We start from the raw sequence: 19094 nt of genomic DNA, 5'->3' as shown, positions 1-19094 counted from the left end.
GCCATGGCAGCCCTGGGAACACAGTCTCCAGAATAGAACCATATGGGACCATCCTATGGCAACAGAAAGACAAGAGGATGTTTTCTAGGATTGTCTTCACCTTTTCCAAGAGCTCATTGTCAACATGCATCAGAACGCATCAACACACCCATGTAGTTGTGCACACATTACTAATAATTTGTTAACATACAAGTGGGTAGTGGTCTGAACACTGCAGCCCATTGGGCGCATGTAGAAAGTAGGGGCTGCTACCCTGGAAACTCTGTTTTAGCCTTTATCAGTAGGTTTTGTGGCTATAAAATAGTTGGTTCAATGCTGTGTCCCTCCACCTGCCTATCCATAATGCAAGATGCCCCTGGCACAGGCACAGGAAACCACAGAGCTTCCTGAAGTTTCCATTTACGCATCAGAAACTGCTGTGGCTGGCAGTTCCTGCAGACTATAAAACCCTAGCTGTATCCATTTTGATTGGAAAAAATACAATCTTTAATCATAATATAATTTCTTAAAAAAAATGTGTGACGGTTTAATAGGAAAAAAAGGTTAACAGCAAAAAGTAAAAGAAAGCCCTTTTGCAAAATATAGTATATTTACCAAAAATTACAACTCAAAAAAGAGGCAAATCAGTAAATTCTTATCTCTGTGATATGAAAATCAACTGCATACAATAGTTGAGACTGAAAACCACAGTCAACGTACACACTGACCTGATTTTCCACTCAATAGGACTCAACCTCTTGTCTGGGGCATGTTCTAAAGACAGCCTTTATCTCCCTCCTCTCAGTGTCTTAAAGCCCATGGGGACTGGGTTTTTAGTTGATAACAATCCACAGGAGGCCTCTCATTGACCCACACAGAAGTCCTGTGGGTGGGTGCTCCTGCTGGGTGACGCTTCCCATGCACAGGAAGGAACTCTGGGGCCATGGCTTGTCAGGATGCAGGAGGAGGGCAGGGAAGCAAGACCTCACACACAGATCACACCTGGGCATTGGCAGGACACGGAGACACACCTGCACAGAAAGGCCTGCATTCCAGGGTGCTTGTTCAACCTGAGGAAGGAAAATGCACTATGGCAAATGTCCCACGGACAGACTTCTGGTTTTGGGAGTAGCACCCCAAAAGCAGGAAATCGCTGTTTCATCCAAATAAGTAAAAAGCTGAATAGACAAAGAAAAAAAAATTCAACAATTCTGCGATGCATTTAGAGAAACAAGGCCCCAAACTGAAGAGGCAGAGAGTGACTATTGATAACTACAAGTGACTGGAGTGGAAAGCTCCACAGAAACAACCCCAAGGCACAAAAACTTTATTGTATCTAGCCAGTTTACAGGGGTTCAGTGCAGACAATCCTGAGACTGAAGATCCTAGGGACCCAGTCCTGGAACACCCAGAAGCCTCTGCAGGTCTTCACAGTAAGTATCAACACAGGAGCAAAAAGAACTAGTGAAATACGCAGGACCTGGCCTGCAAGAGGAATGAGGCTTGTCGGGCCACAGCAGAGCCCAGCTCACCAGGGAAAAGATCTGAGAGGTGCCTGTGAAGGTCTTGAGGCAGGGATCCAAGCTCCAGAAGACAGAGAGCCCATCATCAGACCATAAACAGTCTCTCCTGCCACACCACCCAAGGCCTATCTAAGGATGTCCCTCCCACCTCTGTGCAGGACATGCTTCACAAAGGAATCACAACGTGAGAGGTGGCAAGAGACAGTCAGAAAAGAAAATAGTAACAGCAAGGGCATTTACCCCCACATATATATTTACATAAACATGCCGTGTAAGTAAAATGAGTGGCAGCAAAGAGCCACTCGGAGGTGGGGAGGCACCACAAGGCATGTGCACCACTGGAGCATGTAGGTCACTCCAGGCACCTGAGAGGGAACACAGATTACTTGTAATGAATACTACAAAACTCTTGGACAGCTACTAAAGAAAGGTATTAAAAAGAAATGCAATAGGTATGCTAAGACAGAAGAAAAATGGAATCATCCTAAAGTGATTGATTTCAAGAACAGAAAAGGTAGAAAGAGCATAGAAAAAATAAAAACAGGAGCTAGAACAAAGGCAATGAGGTGGCCAGTGAGACAGCTCAGTGGACTAAAGTGCCTGCGCAGTTCAATCCTCCGGCACCGCAAGCTGCACCAGCCCTGCCCCTGGGCAGGCTGAGCCGGACAGATTCCAGGCGTGGTGGCACACACTTGAAATCTCAGTGTTGGGGAGGCTGAAAACAGGAGGGTCCCTATGAGTTCAAGCTGCATAGTGAGACCCTGTACCAAATACATTTAAAAAAATAAATAAAGCTAGAGTGACTTATAGCAAACTATCAGACTCCATAAATAAAGGGGGCTAAAGCCAGTGGGTTACAATTGCTATTCTTTTAAAAATGTTTCTAACTTAGCTATTAGCTCAAATGCTCATGCTTTGATTATGCATGCCTTAATTTCTCAAAAAATTTGTTCTTTAGAAGATACTACAACTCAGGTAATCATATAGGTAAAACCTATAGCAAATATGCTAGATTTTTAGATTACCTTGTACTGGGATCCACCAGATTTTGTTTATAGAGACATATTAAGGACTTAACGTCTACCTCATACAGCCCAGGTGAGCTAAGCCTTCTTAGGGTTTCCTACCTCATTACAAGAAAAACTATCTTCACCTTCCTTGGGCAGGGCTGCCTAAAAGAGACCTTAAAAACAAAATTTATGTCTTGCTCAGTGGGCCCCAGATATCTGACACAAGCTACAGAAGTCAGAAGGGTTTGCAGAAATTAATTTGTCTGAGTTGAGGTATTTCATAGTAGAAAGGATATAGAATGGAATTATAGACAGAAAATGAGAATAGCGATACTAGCAGCCTACAGTAACGAAGGCCAGTTGGGAAACAGGGAACGAGTTACACTTCTCTGAATCCAGACAGAGAGAAAGGACATTTCAAGCAAAAATTGTCCAAGGCTGCTAGAGAGGAAAAAATGAAAGTGTTCATGATGGAGTCAGAGGAAGTTGCAGATTGATGAGGTCATGGGTCTCCCCCTCTCAGCCTGAAGGAACCCATGTTACCTGCCAATATAAGGAGAAAGCCTGTCAAACTTTTAATAGATGCTTATGCAGATGTGTCAGTAGTTACCCAGTCATGGCCCCACTTGCAAACTGGAGCGTACTTAGTGTTTTCCCTATGTCTTGTAATTCTTGTGCCCCCAGTAATAATAAGAATTGGCCAGTTTATTTGAAATAATACCCAATGGCCATGCAAGATTTAAAAAAAGGGGGGGATTAAACCCCACATTTAAGAGATATCTGCTAACGGACCTACAAAACGTTCTGAAGAGTCTTTTTATAACAAACTTTAAAAAGGTTCTTATCTTTCAGATCCTTCTGCTAATGTCTCAACAGCTGTTTAAAAGATATCAAATCAATGGTATATGAGATGTTGAGGCCCCCTGGACCTATTTTTATCATTTTTACGGGAAGACATTACTGTCTACTTGACACAAATCTTTGACTATATTCATAATTATCCTGTTGACGTGATTATTTGGTCCATGCATGTTTAATACTTTCTTTGGCTTTGTCTCCTCTAGACTTAAAGCTATTCCACCTACTCAAGATGAAAATGCCTGGTATCTGTTGAGGGCCTTTAGGCAGAAACTCTGGACAGTATCTCTGACTGCTGGTCAACAACTACTGATTCCTTTCAGCCTGAAGAAGCCAAAGCCATCATCGCCCATGGTTCCCTCACGGCAATTCAGGTTACTTACTTTAGAAGGGGAATGTTGTAGGCAGCTGAATTAGATAGAAATATTACAGGCAGACAGACAGAGTCAGTCCCTCAAGGAGACAATATGAAAGACAAGATGACTTTGCAACTTGGAAGAGACAGACACTCTTGTATGGGCCAGACCTCAAGGCAAAAAAGGAAACAAATACAGCTACATACTTCCCTAGGGATGAGTATCAGGGACTGACATTCTAAACAGGTATCAATCACCTTGAAAAAGCCCAAATGAGTCACTAACCCAACCCCCAGCAGGAAGAGACTCTGTCCCAGATTCATGCCCGCTTGCTACATGACTCACTTCCCCATTTGGTACTGGAGTTAAGCAATTTTACCTGAGCAATGGTGCTTGTAATCTCATTGGTTGACCATAGTTTTGTCCCACAAAACTATGTCCACCTAAGTGAGTTCCGCTGTTCTCCACTACCTTGGACCCACCTCACATATGGCTTTACTCTATAAAAGTCCCGGAAGACAGTATTAATAACTTTCCCAAACAGAAAGTACTAGCTGTATTCATAGGTATATTGAACCAAACCTTTAAAGAAGTCATAACATTTCTCTACAATCTCTTTCAGAAGATGGGGGAATAAATATTTCCTAAATCCTTCTATGAGGTCAGCGTTACTGTAATGCCAAAACTAGACAAAGGCATTATTAGAGAACAAAACCACAGTCAGTGAACAGAGATGCATGCCTGTAATTCCAGCACCTGGGAAAGCAAAGACAATCAGAAATTCAAACCCTAGCCAGGCTATGTCTTAACGCATGCGTGCGCACACACACACGAAATACAATGGAATAAGATCCTTCCACTAAATGAGCCTGGAACAAGTGGATGTACACAGGTAACTACGTGGGTCTAAACACAGACCTTACATCCCTCACATTTTTAAAAAACCTAAACTGTAACTCCTAGAAGGTAACAAGGAGAAAATCCAGGTGACTTTGTGTTTATAACTTTTTAAAAACTTTATTTAGTACAGGGTCTACAGGGTCTCACTACACAGACTGTAGTGATCCTCCTATTTTCAGCCTCCCACACGCTGCAATTACAGGTACACACCACCAAGCCCAGTCTCAATCACCAGCTCAGCGTGCCCTGGGGGCAGAGCCGGCACAGCACTGTTCACAACTTTTTAGACAACTCTGAAGGCATGACCCATCTAACAATAGATGTGCTAGACTTCAATAAAATCTAAAACTACTCTGCTCTGGGAAAGATACTACATTAAGAAAATAAGAAGATATGCCACAGCCTGAAAAAAATATTTGCAAAAAGTGTATGGTAAAGGATTTTTACCTTGTGTTATGCTTTCTGTCTAGATGTCTTCCCAAAACCTGATGTGGTCACAGGGTTTGTGCAGAGGTCACTGAACCTAGACAGTGCAGAGCTCGGATTAAGGCTTTGAGGCCTACACCCACCTCATGGCAGGCAGCCTTGCATACACTATAAGTAAAGAAAGAGGTCTCCCCCACACACACACCTGTTTTTGCTGCCTTCTGCCCGTCTTGAATTGCTCTCCTCCATGAAGCCTCCCTGCCTAGGAGCCAGCTGATTATGGACTGAAACCCCTACATACTGTGAGCTAAATCAACCTTTCCCCCTTAATTTTGTGTCTCAGCAACGAGAAAAATAACTAAGTCACCCTTGTACGTTTATATACAAAAGTCTTAAAACTCAATAAAATAAAAATGCACCATTCAAAATAGGAGCAAATGACCTGATAACCTCACTAAAGACATAATGACAGAGGCACGTGAAAAGGTGCCCCACAAATGTTATCAGGGAACTGCAATTTAAACTACCGTGAAATACTACTACACACTCACATATAAGAAAAGCTAGAACACTGACAACACCAAATGCTGGTGAGAGTGCAAAATGGAGCAGCCAACTTCAGAGGACAGTCTGGCAATTTCTTCTAAAACTGAACACATTCCTACCATATGCTGTGCTCCTTGATACTTACTGAAGTGATTTGAAAACTTATGCCTACACAAAAACTTGCATACAGATATTTATAGTAGCTTTATTCATAATTGCCCAAACTTGGAAGCAGCCAAGATGTCCTTCACAAGGTGAATGGAAAAATAAGCCGTGGTATATCTAGACAATGGAATATTATTCATTGCTAAAGCCAAATGCCCCAATAAGCCAGAAGACACAGAGAAACCTTAAGTACAAGAAGCCAATCTGAAATGGCTCCACACTATATGATTCCAACTGTATGACATTCTGGAAAAGGGAAAACCACAGACACAGCAGAAAGACCTCTGGTTCCCAAGAGTGACAGGAGGGAGGGATAGACAGGGGAACACTCAGGATTTTCAGGGCAGTGAATCTGCTCTGTGATACGATAATGATGGATCCATTTATCATGCCAGGCAAGCTCTTATTCCACTGAGCTATCTCCCCGGCCCTTACTTTCTTTCTCATTGCTGGAATAAAATACCCGACACCCACAAGTCAAAGGAGAAAAGGTATACTTTAGCTCACAGTTTATAGAGGTTTTAGTTTACAGTTAGCTGGCTCCAAAACAGGATGGCATGGCAAAGGGGCATGGCACAGGGGAAAGAGCTAGTGGCAAGACAGGCAGGAGGTAGCGAGCGGTCCTTTCCTTTTTTATCCTATCCAGATCTACTGATTGGTGCTATCCACACCCAGCATAGGTCTTCCCTCTTTAATAAGTTCATCATCCACATGAGAACTGTGATCAGCCAGTCCGTGGACTAATCTCGTATCACACGCCCCATAATCCCGTCACCCTCAAAAGTCCTACCCATGAGTACATGAAGCTCTGGGCAACATCTAGATACAAATCATAATATAACCCAAAGAACATATACCATTATGAATGAGCCCCAGTGTGAACTCCAAGTCATGACTGGGAGGCCATATGGGTCAGTGGTCTATTACAAATGTCCCTCTCTGTGCAGGATGTGAGAAGTGAGGGAGGCTGGATCGGTGGAGAGACAGGGCACATGGAAACCCTCCACAGCTGTGAACCTAAAACTGCTCTAAAACCCAAGTGTGTCTTTCATGAACGAACACATACATTCTATGTTTTGTTTTATTCTATTTTTGCTTTCAAAAAATCTGGGTCACCTCTCACTAAACTTTTAATTTTACCACCCCCAAATGGAGCTGACAAAAGAAAAAGCAAAGCAGTGCCCTAAGCCATGTCCAACTGGCTCTAGGAACGCCAGCTCCATGCCTTACACTCAGGCCACTCTCAGTGACGTGGGCACAGGGCCCTGGGATAGTACCTGGAGGGAGGGTCTCCATGCTCTGTGCTTTCTCATCTCCATTGTTGTGGTGAAGGTCTTTCTTTTTAATAGGGTCAATTTCATTCCAGTCCTCCTGGGGAAACAAACACACCAAGTGAGTCTGCTGGTTCTGAGCACGCCTTCAATCATCAGTTCCATGCATTCTGAGTCTTCTGATGCCAGCTCTGGGGACACGCAGTGGGCAGGGAAAGCCCATCCTAATGGCCCCACTGCAGAGTCATTAGGTGATGAAGGTGCAGGGTGTGGTCTTTCCACCATGTAAGGATTTCGGCAGAACCCCCAGGGCTCTGAGGGTAAGGAAGACAGCAATATAGATGGTCAGAGGCTCTGACACGCAGGTGGTTCCCTCAGATGGCTCATGGTGCCCCTGCCCCCACCCCGGGCCCCTCTGAACTCCACCAGAGGTGTTAACAGACCTTATTTAATCCCACAGACTATATAACAGGGGGAGGCCCCAGGAGTCGCAGCAGGACTTCCATGGAACAGAGCTGCAGCTAGGACCAGTGCAAAACTCGAGCAAGCGCTGCGTTCCTATGGAATTCATCCCACTCATCTGGGCAAACAATTTGCTCTAATTTATCAACATTAAATAACAGCTCCATGACCACAGAACTAAACGCATTTTCCACTCACTTGGGTCTGATTTCTGTGAGTAAAGTAAAAAAGGTTTCTATATATAATCCAAATCAGAAACACTGCATGGGCACAGCACTGCTCTCTGGTCATTTCCCGAGCAGGTGGCCCTGGCTGCTGTCCTCCTGAGGTTTCTACCAGCCGGCACCCACCACCCTCAAGACCAGTGTGGGCCATGAGCCTTACATGTTACTGACTCTCTGACACATAAAGCAGTATCCACAAGGGGAGGTCCTCAGGACCTGGGCCACAGGTTGCTCTGTTGACGCTCAAAAAGTACAACTAGAGGGCAGCAGCCCAGACCTAACTCAGATTGCCAGAAGGAAACACGAGGCAGAATCAGGGCCCCCAGGCTCCTGGCCCTGCTTTGGGCTTGAGGCCTCTTCTCAGGCCCTCAGCCACACAATGGCAAATGTATTGGAACACATCTGCATCCCCATTTTAAAGAGGTTCTGAAAAGATACGTGTAACTAGCTTTTGAGACCATCTGCTATAAATAAACTTCCAATTTACTAAGGACAGTGGTTTCACAGCAGCCCTGGTGAAAGGCAGCAGTGTGAGAATGCAACTGACCAACAGCTTCTCAGCAGCAGGACTCTGTGTGAAGGCTCAATCAGCAGGGTTAACGAGGCTGCCAGAGTCACACTGGTGAACTCTTAATTAAGCACTGATTTTTATTTTGTCACTTGCCTGTAGTATTTGTGGCTGATAATTTTCCCCCATAGGCATCTGGCATCCAACATATACTGTCTACTGAATCAAACTACTTAACCTTGTAGTGGAGTGAAACCAAAACCCAATCTTGCCCCTGGGGCTGTGACTCTATAATCAAGTCATTATCTCTGGCATTTACCAAATCAAGCTTTTCAGGTCAACTATCAGCTTCCCCAAAAGGCAACATTTTTTTTTCTTCCCACAAAGGGGGCCCTCCCTTTCTCCAGCCTCCCCAAGAGCCACACCCGCCACAAACCCATGCTGTGCACAAGACCAGGCAGGATTAGAAATGGTGTCCTGCAGGGGCACTGTTCAGCCAGCAGCAACCCTGGCATCTCATGGCTCCTGCCTTACAATGAGGACTCCAGATCACAGAGGTTAAACTACTTGTTTGGGGCGCTGAAGCTAGTCTCTGAGAAGTAATACGAATGGCTGCGGGGCAGGACCTGACAACGCTGACTATGGTGTAGACCACCAGGAGCCTTAACTTCGGGAGGTGGCACTGGGGCTCTGGGTACACACATCATTCTTGCTGGTGAGCAGAGATCAGACAGATGGGCGAGTGGACAGAGCACAGCCAGCCAGGAGGAGCCCACACTCGAGGGACTTGGGATGAAGGAGGTGCATCCTGGCTCCAGCCACACGTGGCCAGTGCTGTGGTTTCTGTAAGTTAACAGCTTCTTTGAAACTGCCTTGGCCCAGTCGGCCCAGTGCTCTCGGAAGCAGATGAGTCCACAGGCACCTGGAGAGCTTTCAGAGTCGCTGTGTGCAAGTGTGTGGTATTCCAGAGGATCCCAGGCCCTAGGCAGGCCCCAGAGCTGTCCCACATTTCTCCTGCTTCCCCAGAGCACAAAATGTAGTTGCTCAAAAACAAGTGCAGCTGAAAAGAGTCCTTGTCCTGCTTACTCCGCTCTCCCTGGATCTGCCCACTTCCCAGGGGAAGGTGTTTCCACAGCCCTCCCACAGGCACAGGCATCAGCTCTGCCTAAAAATGGCAAAGTACCAGATGCAAATGTACATGAGAGAAGGTGCTCACACCCAGGATCTACTGCCATCCAGGATGGGCACCAACAGCTGAGTGCTTTCTCCTTTTAGGAGGAAAATGACACATTGACAGATAGTTCTTCTTTGCTGTGACAAGTGTGAACTGGCGGAGATTAGAAAAGGACTGTGTGGTTTACACTGGATCAGAAGCTGCAGTGAATTCAAAGTCTGTAATCCTGTAAACCTGCTCTGGTTCCCAGGACCTGGGCCAGGCTCTGTTCTGTCTCCTGGCCTTGAAAGCAGAGTGGGGGTGGGGTGGGGGAAGGATATGACACCACAGGGAGATTAGATGCATCAGAAACATGTGCAGCAAAGAGGGCCAGGAGTTCTCACAGAATGGTGAGCTCTGTTGGGGAGACTGTGCCAGAGGTCTGGGATTTGCTGCCAGCCAAATCAAGGCGCATCACGTGGAGGAGGCTGTTGGCTGTGTGCCTTTACCACATGAACCGGAGTGCCGGCCACATCCATGTGCCACTCCCAGAAAGAGCCAGATGGCCTGAACTAGGGCACTGGGATTCACTCCCAGACAATGAGAAGTTGAGCTTCCCTCCTCCCACTAACTAACCACCCTGGTAGTTATGGTTATCAGGCATCTGTACAGGATCCTGTCCACTCTTCTTACGTGGTACACAGAATAAGCAGTCTAAGCCAGAATTAAGGCCCTGTGTGAAACCCAGGGTATGAACTAGCAGCTCTTCTCACCATCACGATTAGATGGCACAGGTGCCACATGCCCTGTCTCCAAGCACATATGATGCCAAAGACATTTTAAAGAAATTATCTTTTTTTTTTTTTTTTTTTTGCGGAACTGGGGATTGAACTCAGGCACTTTCAAGAGCTTATTCTACTGAGCTATCTCCCCTGCCTTTGATATTATCTTCAGAAACAGCAGATGTAGTAGGTCATTTTACCAAAAATCATTATTAAAAGAACATCCTTCATTACAATTCCACCTACAATTGTGTCTGTTCCAAAATAAGGATGAACAGAAAGTGAGCATGACTACTGCCAGAGGCGTCGAGAGACTGAGAAACCCCCCAACACAGGGGCTGTCCCACACAGCAGACAGGGTGGCACACAAGAGCAAGGCGACACAGAGGGTCTGGCACGACCTAGTCACTGTCCCTCCCACCACCTTCTCCTCACCCAGTCCCCATGCCCAGCGCCCCCTGAAGTGGAACTTGACTCTACCTTTGAGAAGAGGGCCATCAAAGAACTGATGTGTAGATGACCTAAAGCCACTACATTTACCAATGCCATAAAACGCTACACTAGCAGACTGTCCAGATCGCCCTCGGCAGGTGGGGTGCTGCTCTACTGGAAACCCATGCACAGAGCCCAAACCTGAGTCACAGGGCCAGTTTTTCCCATGTTGACTCCTCTCCGAGTCTGACGTAAAGACAATGACCACCTGTGCTAACATGTCTGGATCACAAAGCAACACACAAAAACATGCTTAAACACACAATCCAGGTGAAAAACACAGAGCAAACACCACATATGCTATTAAATGGCCAAGGCTGCCTTCACACAATTTAAGTGGCTAACATATTTTTTAGCAGAGATATAAAAATATTACTATGGAAGCAAAAAGAAAATAGGCCACTTTTTAAGTCAGCCCTGCTGAAATACATTCTGTCACTGTTAAATTATTTCAGCTACTAGCCCATATGCTCAGACACAGATTAGAAGGAGAAACCAAAAATAACCGAGAGTGAAAATCTGATTCCACTCTCATCAACTGTCTACCTTTTGCTGTTGGCTAATGACTGGGGAGTGACTGCCACCACAGCTAATCCATATAGCAGCACTTTAAAAAGTCAGACTGCAGGTGCAGGGGCCCGGGGTTCAATCCCCTGGCCTGCTGCGCCAGCCCTGCCTCCGGGGTGCGCTGAGACGGCAATTGAGACTGGGCGTGGTGGCATGTGCCTATAATCCCAGCTCTTGGGAGACTGTAAATAGACAGATCACTACAAGTCCAATTGAGTAGTGAGATCCTGAACACCCTGTAGACCCTTCCCTAAAATACAAAGAAAAAAAAAAAAAAGGTTGGCAGATAGGGTAGAGAGGTGATAAAACAGGTTTCCCTCAAAAGGAGATACTCACTGATGAACTCATCAAAACAGGGTTCACTCAAAAGGATTTAAGGCACATCAGCAGGAAGCTGAGAACAAGAACTCAGTGGCCAGCCACAGTCACCCCCAAGGGGTCCATGGAGCCTCTGGAGGACCACTGGCAGTGCCCTGCTCCTCAGACCACGTGCTAAGGAGGTGGGGAAGACACCTACAGGGCCTCTCTGAGAGGCTATCCACTGCCACACTGCCACCAGCCTAAAGTCAACCAACAGATGGAAAAAGGGTCCCAGGCTGCCGAGGAGGCCCTGCAGCTGGGCACTGCAGGTCACCCGGAAGGACTGCAAGTGCCTCTCAAGACCACTGGCCCATCCTTTACACATAGGGTCTCTAACACAGAGAGGAGACTAGGTCTTGCTTCTAAATGAAGGATTCCACTGAAAACAATGACTTAGCTGAGAAGGAAGAGTGGTACTTCCCTCCTTAACACCATGGGTATAGGAAGGGAACACACCTTAGCGGCCACAGATGTACTTCACGGATCCTTCAAACTGCTCTAAAGCCTTGGTTGATATCACAGTGGTGGGAAAGGCAGGAGTGACCCCTCCCACTCTGTCCCTGGAGGAGGGGAGTGGGCACAGCTGAAGGGACAACAGATGCTTTAACTGTTCCAGGAATTTTCACGAGGCTGAGCTTCAAAGGATATAAAGACAGAACTGGGTGTGGGTACAGCAAGGATCGATAGACCAGTTCCAAGGTTGGTCCTGCCCCAGCCACAACATCAGTGCTCTGAGGACAGGATCCAGGGGGGGTCTCTGAGGCAGCCCCCGGTGGCTCAAGGGCACAGCTAGCAGTTAAAATCCCTATCCCACCTGTACACACAAAAGCACTCACTTGGCTCCTGCCTGGTTGATAACGCTTCTCCTGAGCTCAGAGTCAAACCACTTCACACACACATCTGCACTCACCAAGAAGAAAGGCATGATGGTAAAGATCACCCCTTGCCTATGCTACCCTGTGCTCAGAGAAAAAGGTACTGCACAGCCATGGTATCAAGGTCATGAACTACAGGTGCTGCTGTACCTCTTGGCCATGACCCCTGCTAGCATGTAGAGGGCCTAATATGCTGTCCTGTACTCACTCCATTCCAGCCAAAGCTTCCCCTCTAAATTCCTGAAGCCACATTCAGATGCAGTGGCCACCAGCAACCCTACCCACTGAGTCTAGAACCTCTGGCTCCTGAAATGCATCAGGGAAGGTTTGGAAGAATACTGGCACGGCTGGTCTATCTCTATCACCTCAGACAACTCAGGTGCCTCTCTAGGCATCAGGTCCTGATATCTAACATCACTAAAAAACAACTATCCTGTCCCTGCAAGGAGACAATGACAGGACTCCATAACCACAAGGTATGACACCACTGAGACACTGGGCTCCCTTGCCAAGCCAAAGCTTTCTCAGCACTGAGATATAATGCTCAACACTTAAGGGAGGTGAGGTTTAATCTGCTCTCAGTTTCAGTTCATTGTAGACTGGCTCCAAGGCAGAGATGTCATGGCAAGAGGACGTAGGGAGCAACGCTGTTCAGCTCATGGTGGCCAGGACACAGAGCAGAGGAAGAGTGGCAAAGCAGAAGTAGGGAGAGGCCATACAGAGCCCAAGGACATGCTTCCATGAGCCATCCAGACACACCTAGAAGCATGCCTCACCAACCCCCAGGGTGGACCCTAAAGCCATCAGGTTGAAACTAACCCAAGTACAATCAGAAATGCAATAATCCCTTTCCAAAGGGCTCTGACAGTTTGGGCATTTTTCAGGAGTCCACCATTTTCCAAGTCCCAGCGGTGCAACTTCTTCCTTTCCTAGCCACAAAGAATTCCTTCAATGACTTGCTGAAAAATGTGTATTTTACTTCTATGTTCTTTATCTCCTGAACCCATAACGCAGTCTACCCATGAGAAAAAATATTAATCAAACCCCACCTCAGGGGCATTCTACAAAATCCTTGATCATGACTCCTCCAAATTGTCAAGGTCATAAAAAACCCAAACCGAATGACAACAAAACCACAGAAGAAAAGTCTAAGAAAGAGAGTCAAGATCAAGAGGAGCCTGAGAAGAAAGGAAGACTAAATGCAATGTCCTGGGTCTGCGGCTGAGCAGACAGGAGGGCAGGGAACACTCAGGAGTCTTAATAAAGCAGGAAGTGGGTTAACAGTAACATAACCACATTGGTTCTTTGACACATATGCACCCTACCAATGCAAGACTTCAGTAACTAGCAAACTAGACATGTGGCTATTAAACAGCTTTCTACAATGCTCCCAATCCTTCTATAAATTTATTTTTTAAAAAACCCACAAAATGTGTGCATAGATTTTATTTACATAAAAGGAAAATTATTTCATTCAACATTCTTGGGCTAACTCCTGTCAACTATGTGTTTCCAGGGTGCCTAACATTTTTAATGGCAGTTTTCAGCCCTTCCAATTCCTTTCCCTTCAAGGGAATTAAGGTATAAGACGCTTGGTAAGTGCTGACTTTAAAACCTATTCTGCAATGAGGATGATTAGCCAGCTTTAGGATACATGTGGGCAAGGCCTCAGAGTAATCTATTTCACAACATAATCCTCTTTCCAGAGCAACCAATCCACTCAAACTCCCCTGCCTATAGTAGATGACCCATGGAGAGGACAGCCAGCATGACAGGAGCACAGGCAGCCATCAACGTGCAGCTTTTCCTCACTCCAGGCTGTAAGCCGGAGTCCCTGATACCAGTCAGTTCTACCCTTCCTGAAGGTAGGAAGCAGCCCCTAAGAGGTAGGCCCCAGCCACGCATGAGCCCCTGGGGCCACTCTGTTAACACTCTCCTAATCACAAGCAGAAAACGGCTCTCCTGGGGGGTGGGAGAGATCAGGATCCTGTGTGCTGGGGGACCCACAGGAGTCCCCCACCCTGCGGGGGGACATCAGATGAAGCCTTTTTCTCAACTGCGGTCCACTCCTTGCTCTGAGCTTCCCAACTTTAACTAAAACACTTTCTCTTTAAAGAAATGATACATGTTGGCAAATCTGACTAAACTGTCTTTTTCACAAGAAAAAAGGTGTTTCAGTAAAAGATTTCCCCTACGACTTACAGAAAAATCGATTGTATTTTAAAGTGGAAAGGCAGCAATTCACAGTAGGTGAGAGAGAAGACGGGAGGAGGCTGGGCTGGCAGCAGCACCTAGAGGGGCCGACAGAGCCCGGGGCAGCAGCACAGCAGCAGCCAGGGTGTGAACTGCATGCCTGGCTGACATCTCCAACCTGGCAGCACCCTGACTCCCTACTCCACGGGCACACTGCCAACCAACACCAGGCTTCTGTCCCTTCAGACAGCAGCCTGACCGCCATGTTCATGCCCCCACCAAGCTGCTCCAGCTGCTGCCCACAAGCTGAGCGAGGCTGCAATGCCACTGTGCTCCCAGTAGGCGCCCCTGCAGAGGCCCTGGCCTCACAGCCTAGCCAGCTCTGTGAGCTGAGGCAGAGCCACTACAGACCATGAGTCTCCAAACAATATATGAGGCCCTGGACTGGGGTGAGAAACTAAGTGGAAAAATTTCTGAGCATTTCCCGCAAATCCTCAAATCCAGGAGGCTTGCTTGGACACCAGAACTTGCAGCCCTGCATGCACCGGAGACGCTGGTCCTTGCCACACACCCACCTGCAGCGCTGGCCTGGACCACTGTGCCCTTTTACTCCCTGTGACCCCACTAGTTCACACACGGCCTGGTGCCCCTTACAGCCAGCATCCCCTCTGCAGAGGCAGGAACCCAGTCCCAGCACAGCTCACCCCCAGGTTCTCCTAATCAGGAGTGTCAGAATGAGGCCTGCACACTGGAAGAAGGGACAGGCAAGGAAATCAGGGCAGAAGGGAGACCTTCCCGAAGCTGCCCAGCAAGGGACTGGGAGGACCACAGCATCCCAGCTTGGGCCACGGCAAGGGTATGGTATGTCCTGGCCAGCTCCTGGGTGCCCTCTCACCTGTGCTGCATGGCACCCTGCAATCAGCCAGGTCTACACAACCCCCACCTCTTCCTGCCCTGTCTGTCAGTAAGCAAAACGATGATGGCCCATGCGGGTCTTTCAGAAACACAATGAATGCAGTTGAAGGCCAGAAATGTCCCTGTGAGGCCCCCTTACAAAAGGACCACCTGTACCCAATGAGACTAGGTGATGCTGCAGGGGCCACTTCTGGAGAACAAGCTACAGTAAATGACATATCAGTTGCTTCTTTTCATTCATTTAAAACTTACATGTCGGGCCAGTGAGATAGCTCAGTGCACTAAAGCGCCTGCATAGGCAAGCGCAAGGATGGAGGCTCCATCCCTGGCACCACGTGCCACACCAGCCCCACCCCCAGGGCAGGCTGAGCTGGCCACAGAGGGGCGTGGTGGTGCATGCCTATAATCCCAGTGCTGCAGAGGCTGAAAAGAGGAGAATCACTATGAGTCTGAGTGAGACCCTGTAACAACTAAATACATTAAATCAATCAATCTCACATGCCCTCTTTAGCATTCTCTTTTTCGAGGACCAGTGCCTACTAGCTAATCTCCACTCCTCCATAGGACTGTTTTATTAAGTCTAAACTCTCCTTCCACAAAGGATCAGTGTCTCCCAAGTCCCTCGTACAGACAAGTGAGCACAGAGGAGACCCATTCCCACCACGCTAAGCAGAACAGTCATCCCCAAATGTGAGGAATACGTATCAGAATGTCAGACACTTCCACCCCTAGGAGCAGTGCCAAGGTTAAGCCCAACCTTGGCAATGGAGGCATTTAGGAAGACCCTGGCTCAAAATAAAGAAAGGAATGGAATGTGGGACGTGGTAGCAAATGTCTGTAATCCCAGTATTTGAGAGGCTAAGCCAACCTGAGCTATACAGTGACTCCTGTCTCCCCCTCCCGCAGTGCTTTGTGGGGTTGGGGGGCTGGGAGTATATGTAGCTCAATGTGAAAACCCCTGGGTTCTGGTCCCAGTACAACAAAAAGGAAAGGAGGGGGTAGAGGTGGGGAAGGAGAGGAAAGAAGAGGAGAGGAGGGGAATAAGGAAGGGGAGATTGGAAAGGGGAAGAGAGGAGGAAGCAGGAAGAATAAGGAAGGGAGGGAGAGATGCGCTTCCAGCCCTCTGGCACAGCCCTGGGTTCTGGTGGTCACAGAACCTCTTTCCCTCCCTCCTCCTCCAGTTATATCCTAGGACTTGTACAAACTTACTATAGTTAATTAACACCAAACCAGGAATAAATTTTATGCAGAAATACTGCACTATTTAAGAAAAAATACAGAAGAAATGTTAAATATTCTACACAGAAAGGTTATTTGGGGGTCAGGGAGACAGCTCAGTAGAATAAGTGCTTGCACAAGGCAAGCACAAGGGCCTGAGTTCAATCCCCAGTTCCACATTAAAAAAAAAAAGGTTATCTTACCACACCTTAAGAGAATATCAGGGCCTGGGGAGACAGCTCAGTAGAATAAGGAATAAGCGCTTGCCTGGCAAGTGCAAGGTTCTGAGTTCAATCTCCAGTACCAAAACAAAAAAAGAGAGAGAGAGAGAGAGAGAGAGAGAGAGAGAGAGAGAGAGAGAGAGAGAATACCATGCAACCATTACACATTATAATTATAAAGATCACATACATATGCAAAACACTTATATTAAAAGAAAAAGCAGGAGACAAAATATTATATACACAATGAAACAACTATACAAAACTGCTTTTCTGTGTGGATTAGCCTGGAATTAAATGAAAGGAAATAAAAATGTCTGGGCTACAGTGAAAATACGTTGAGTGTTGTTTCCACTTCTCTAAACTTTTTTTATGTTCTTAAAATTATTTTCATGCATAACTTTAAAATCCAGCACAGATATGCCATAGTTGAAATTCTGAACCATGCAGCATCTGACGGCTGACTGCATCTGGCCTGTGGCCGGGTCACCCACACTGCCCATAGGGGCAGGTCCAAGCAGTGCTCCGGGGCCAGGAGGTCTCTTCCCCCATGAATTAGAGAAACAGTTCAGAGTGGTCCCTGCTGATGTGGGCAGGATGGGCTGGCACTGCCAGATTCAGCAATTAGAAGTCCACCTACTGAATCTCCGTTTTCTTCCAAGTGATCTTATGCTCAGGGCCACTTAAACTCACTTAGACCTTTAACTCAAGGGAACACTCAGCACTGACAATGCTTTCACTGGTGACCACATGCACAAAGTGAAGCTGAGACAGCCCATCAGGTGACTTGTCACCAGTTTGCAAAGGTGGCATCACCTCTATGGGACTCACACTGTGCCAGCCACCACCAAGGGACTCTCTGTGTTCCGATGCAGGTATGTGCATGGTTCCCCACATCCTTAGGTACAGACTAAAATGCTTGCAAAAAAGGTGTGAGAAAGCTAAGACACAAAAGGAAGAACCCTGGGCACATGGCAACAGGCAGGGTCTGACCAGCCCACTGTCAGGCCAGCTTGGGTTTGGAATAACCAAATGCTGCACACAGTAGGGCTGGCAGACCCAGTAAGCTTGTCCTCATATCACATAGAGTTCCCCGCAGATACTCCAACAAAGGTGGGGCCTGCCCATCTTCCTTGTCACTGTAATATTCTGTTTATATCTGTGTATGTGTACACAGACTGGGCTGGCCCCAGCGGGAGCATTGAGGCAAAGGTGACTTCTGCAAGCCATTCAGGCCTTAAACATGAACTCCAGCTCCTGCTCTGGGGCCCTCCAGCAACAGGAAGGAAGCCTATCTTCCATTTAAGAACTAAATAAGCACACGCTTGATAATCCAGCAAGGGCTGACTCAAAGTAGGACCTTGACCAAAGTGGTCCCAGGGCAGGGCTGCAAAGCCGCCTTATGAGTACCTAGCATTCCAGGCTGCAGTGAGATTAACTAGCACCAGAGACTGTGCACAGCCTCACTCTAACTGAGCCACAGCGGCGGAAGGAAAGTGCATCATGGCCATTTCACAGATGAGTACAAGGGAAAGCGGCCAAGAGCAAAGTGCTCAGCAACGACAGCAGGCCACAGTCTGTTCTCCAGTTAGCATCCAACCTTCTGGTACTGAATCCTCGAGTGCATTAAGCAGGAAACGAGTTTGGAGTGACAGCCTACAGCAGGTTAGAAACAGCCATGTTTCGGGTCGCTGGCTTCTGAGCTCGGCTCTGGAGGGTATACGGGCGCCATGTCCGGCCATGAAGGTGTCAAGAAGAAGTCCCTGAAGCAGCCCAGGAAACAGGCCAAGGAGATGGACGAGGGAGACAGAGCATTCAAACAGAAGCAAAAGGAGGAGCAGAAGAAACTCAAGGAGCTAAAAATGAAGGCCGCGGGAAAGGGAACCCGGCCACAGGTGGAATTAAGATAGCTGGCAAAAAATAAACTGTTCCTTGTGTGTACAATGATGGTGACCCTGGATTCCATTCCTATTCAGATATCCGGATGCCCTGCCATAACAGCTCTTGACACCTATAACTACAGTGAAGTGTGTTCTTGGGTCTGTTGTGCAGGTAAGAATAAAATTTTATAAAAAAAAGAAAGAAAGAAA

The 19094-nt window shown here is 47.1% G+C and overlaps 1 protein-coding gene across 1 annotated transcript in view; it reads right to left on the bottom strand.

The window, feature by feature from the left end:
• Galnt2 (polypeptide N-acetylgalactosaminyltransferase 2) overlaps positions 1-19094 on the bottom strand; it is a 139517-nt gene that overhangs the window by 58844 nt on the left and 61579 nt on the right. Inside the window, exon 2 of the mRNA XM_004640813.3 lies at positions 7041-7134. Within this exon, the coding sequence (XP_004640870.1) occupies positions 7041-7134 (94 nt within the window). The remainder of the gene's footprint in view (positions 1-7040; positions 7135-19094) is intronic.

The sequence above is a fragment of the Octodon degus genome, unplaced genomic scaffold (genome assembly GCF_000260255.1).
Source record: "Octodon degus isolate 3935 unplaced genomic scaffold, OctDeg1.0 scaffold00127, whole genome shotgun sequence".
In the NCBI taxonomy this organism is placed as follows: domain Eukaryota; kingdom Metazoa; phylum Chordata; class Mammalia; order Rodentia; family Octodontidae; genus Octodon; species Octodon degus.
This window is presented reverse-complemented; position numbering and strand designations above follow the sequence as displayed.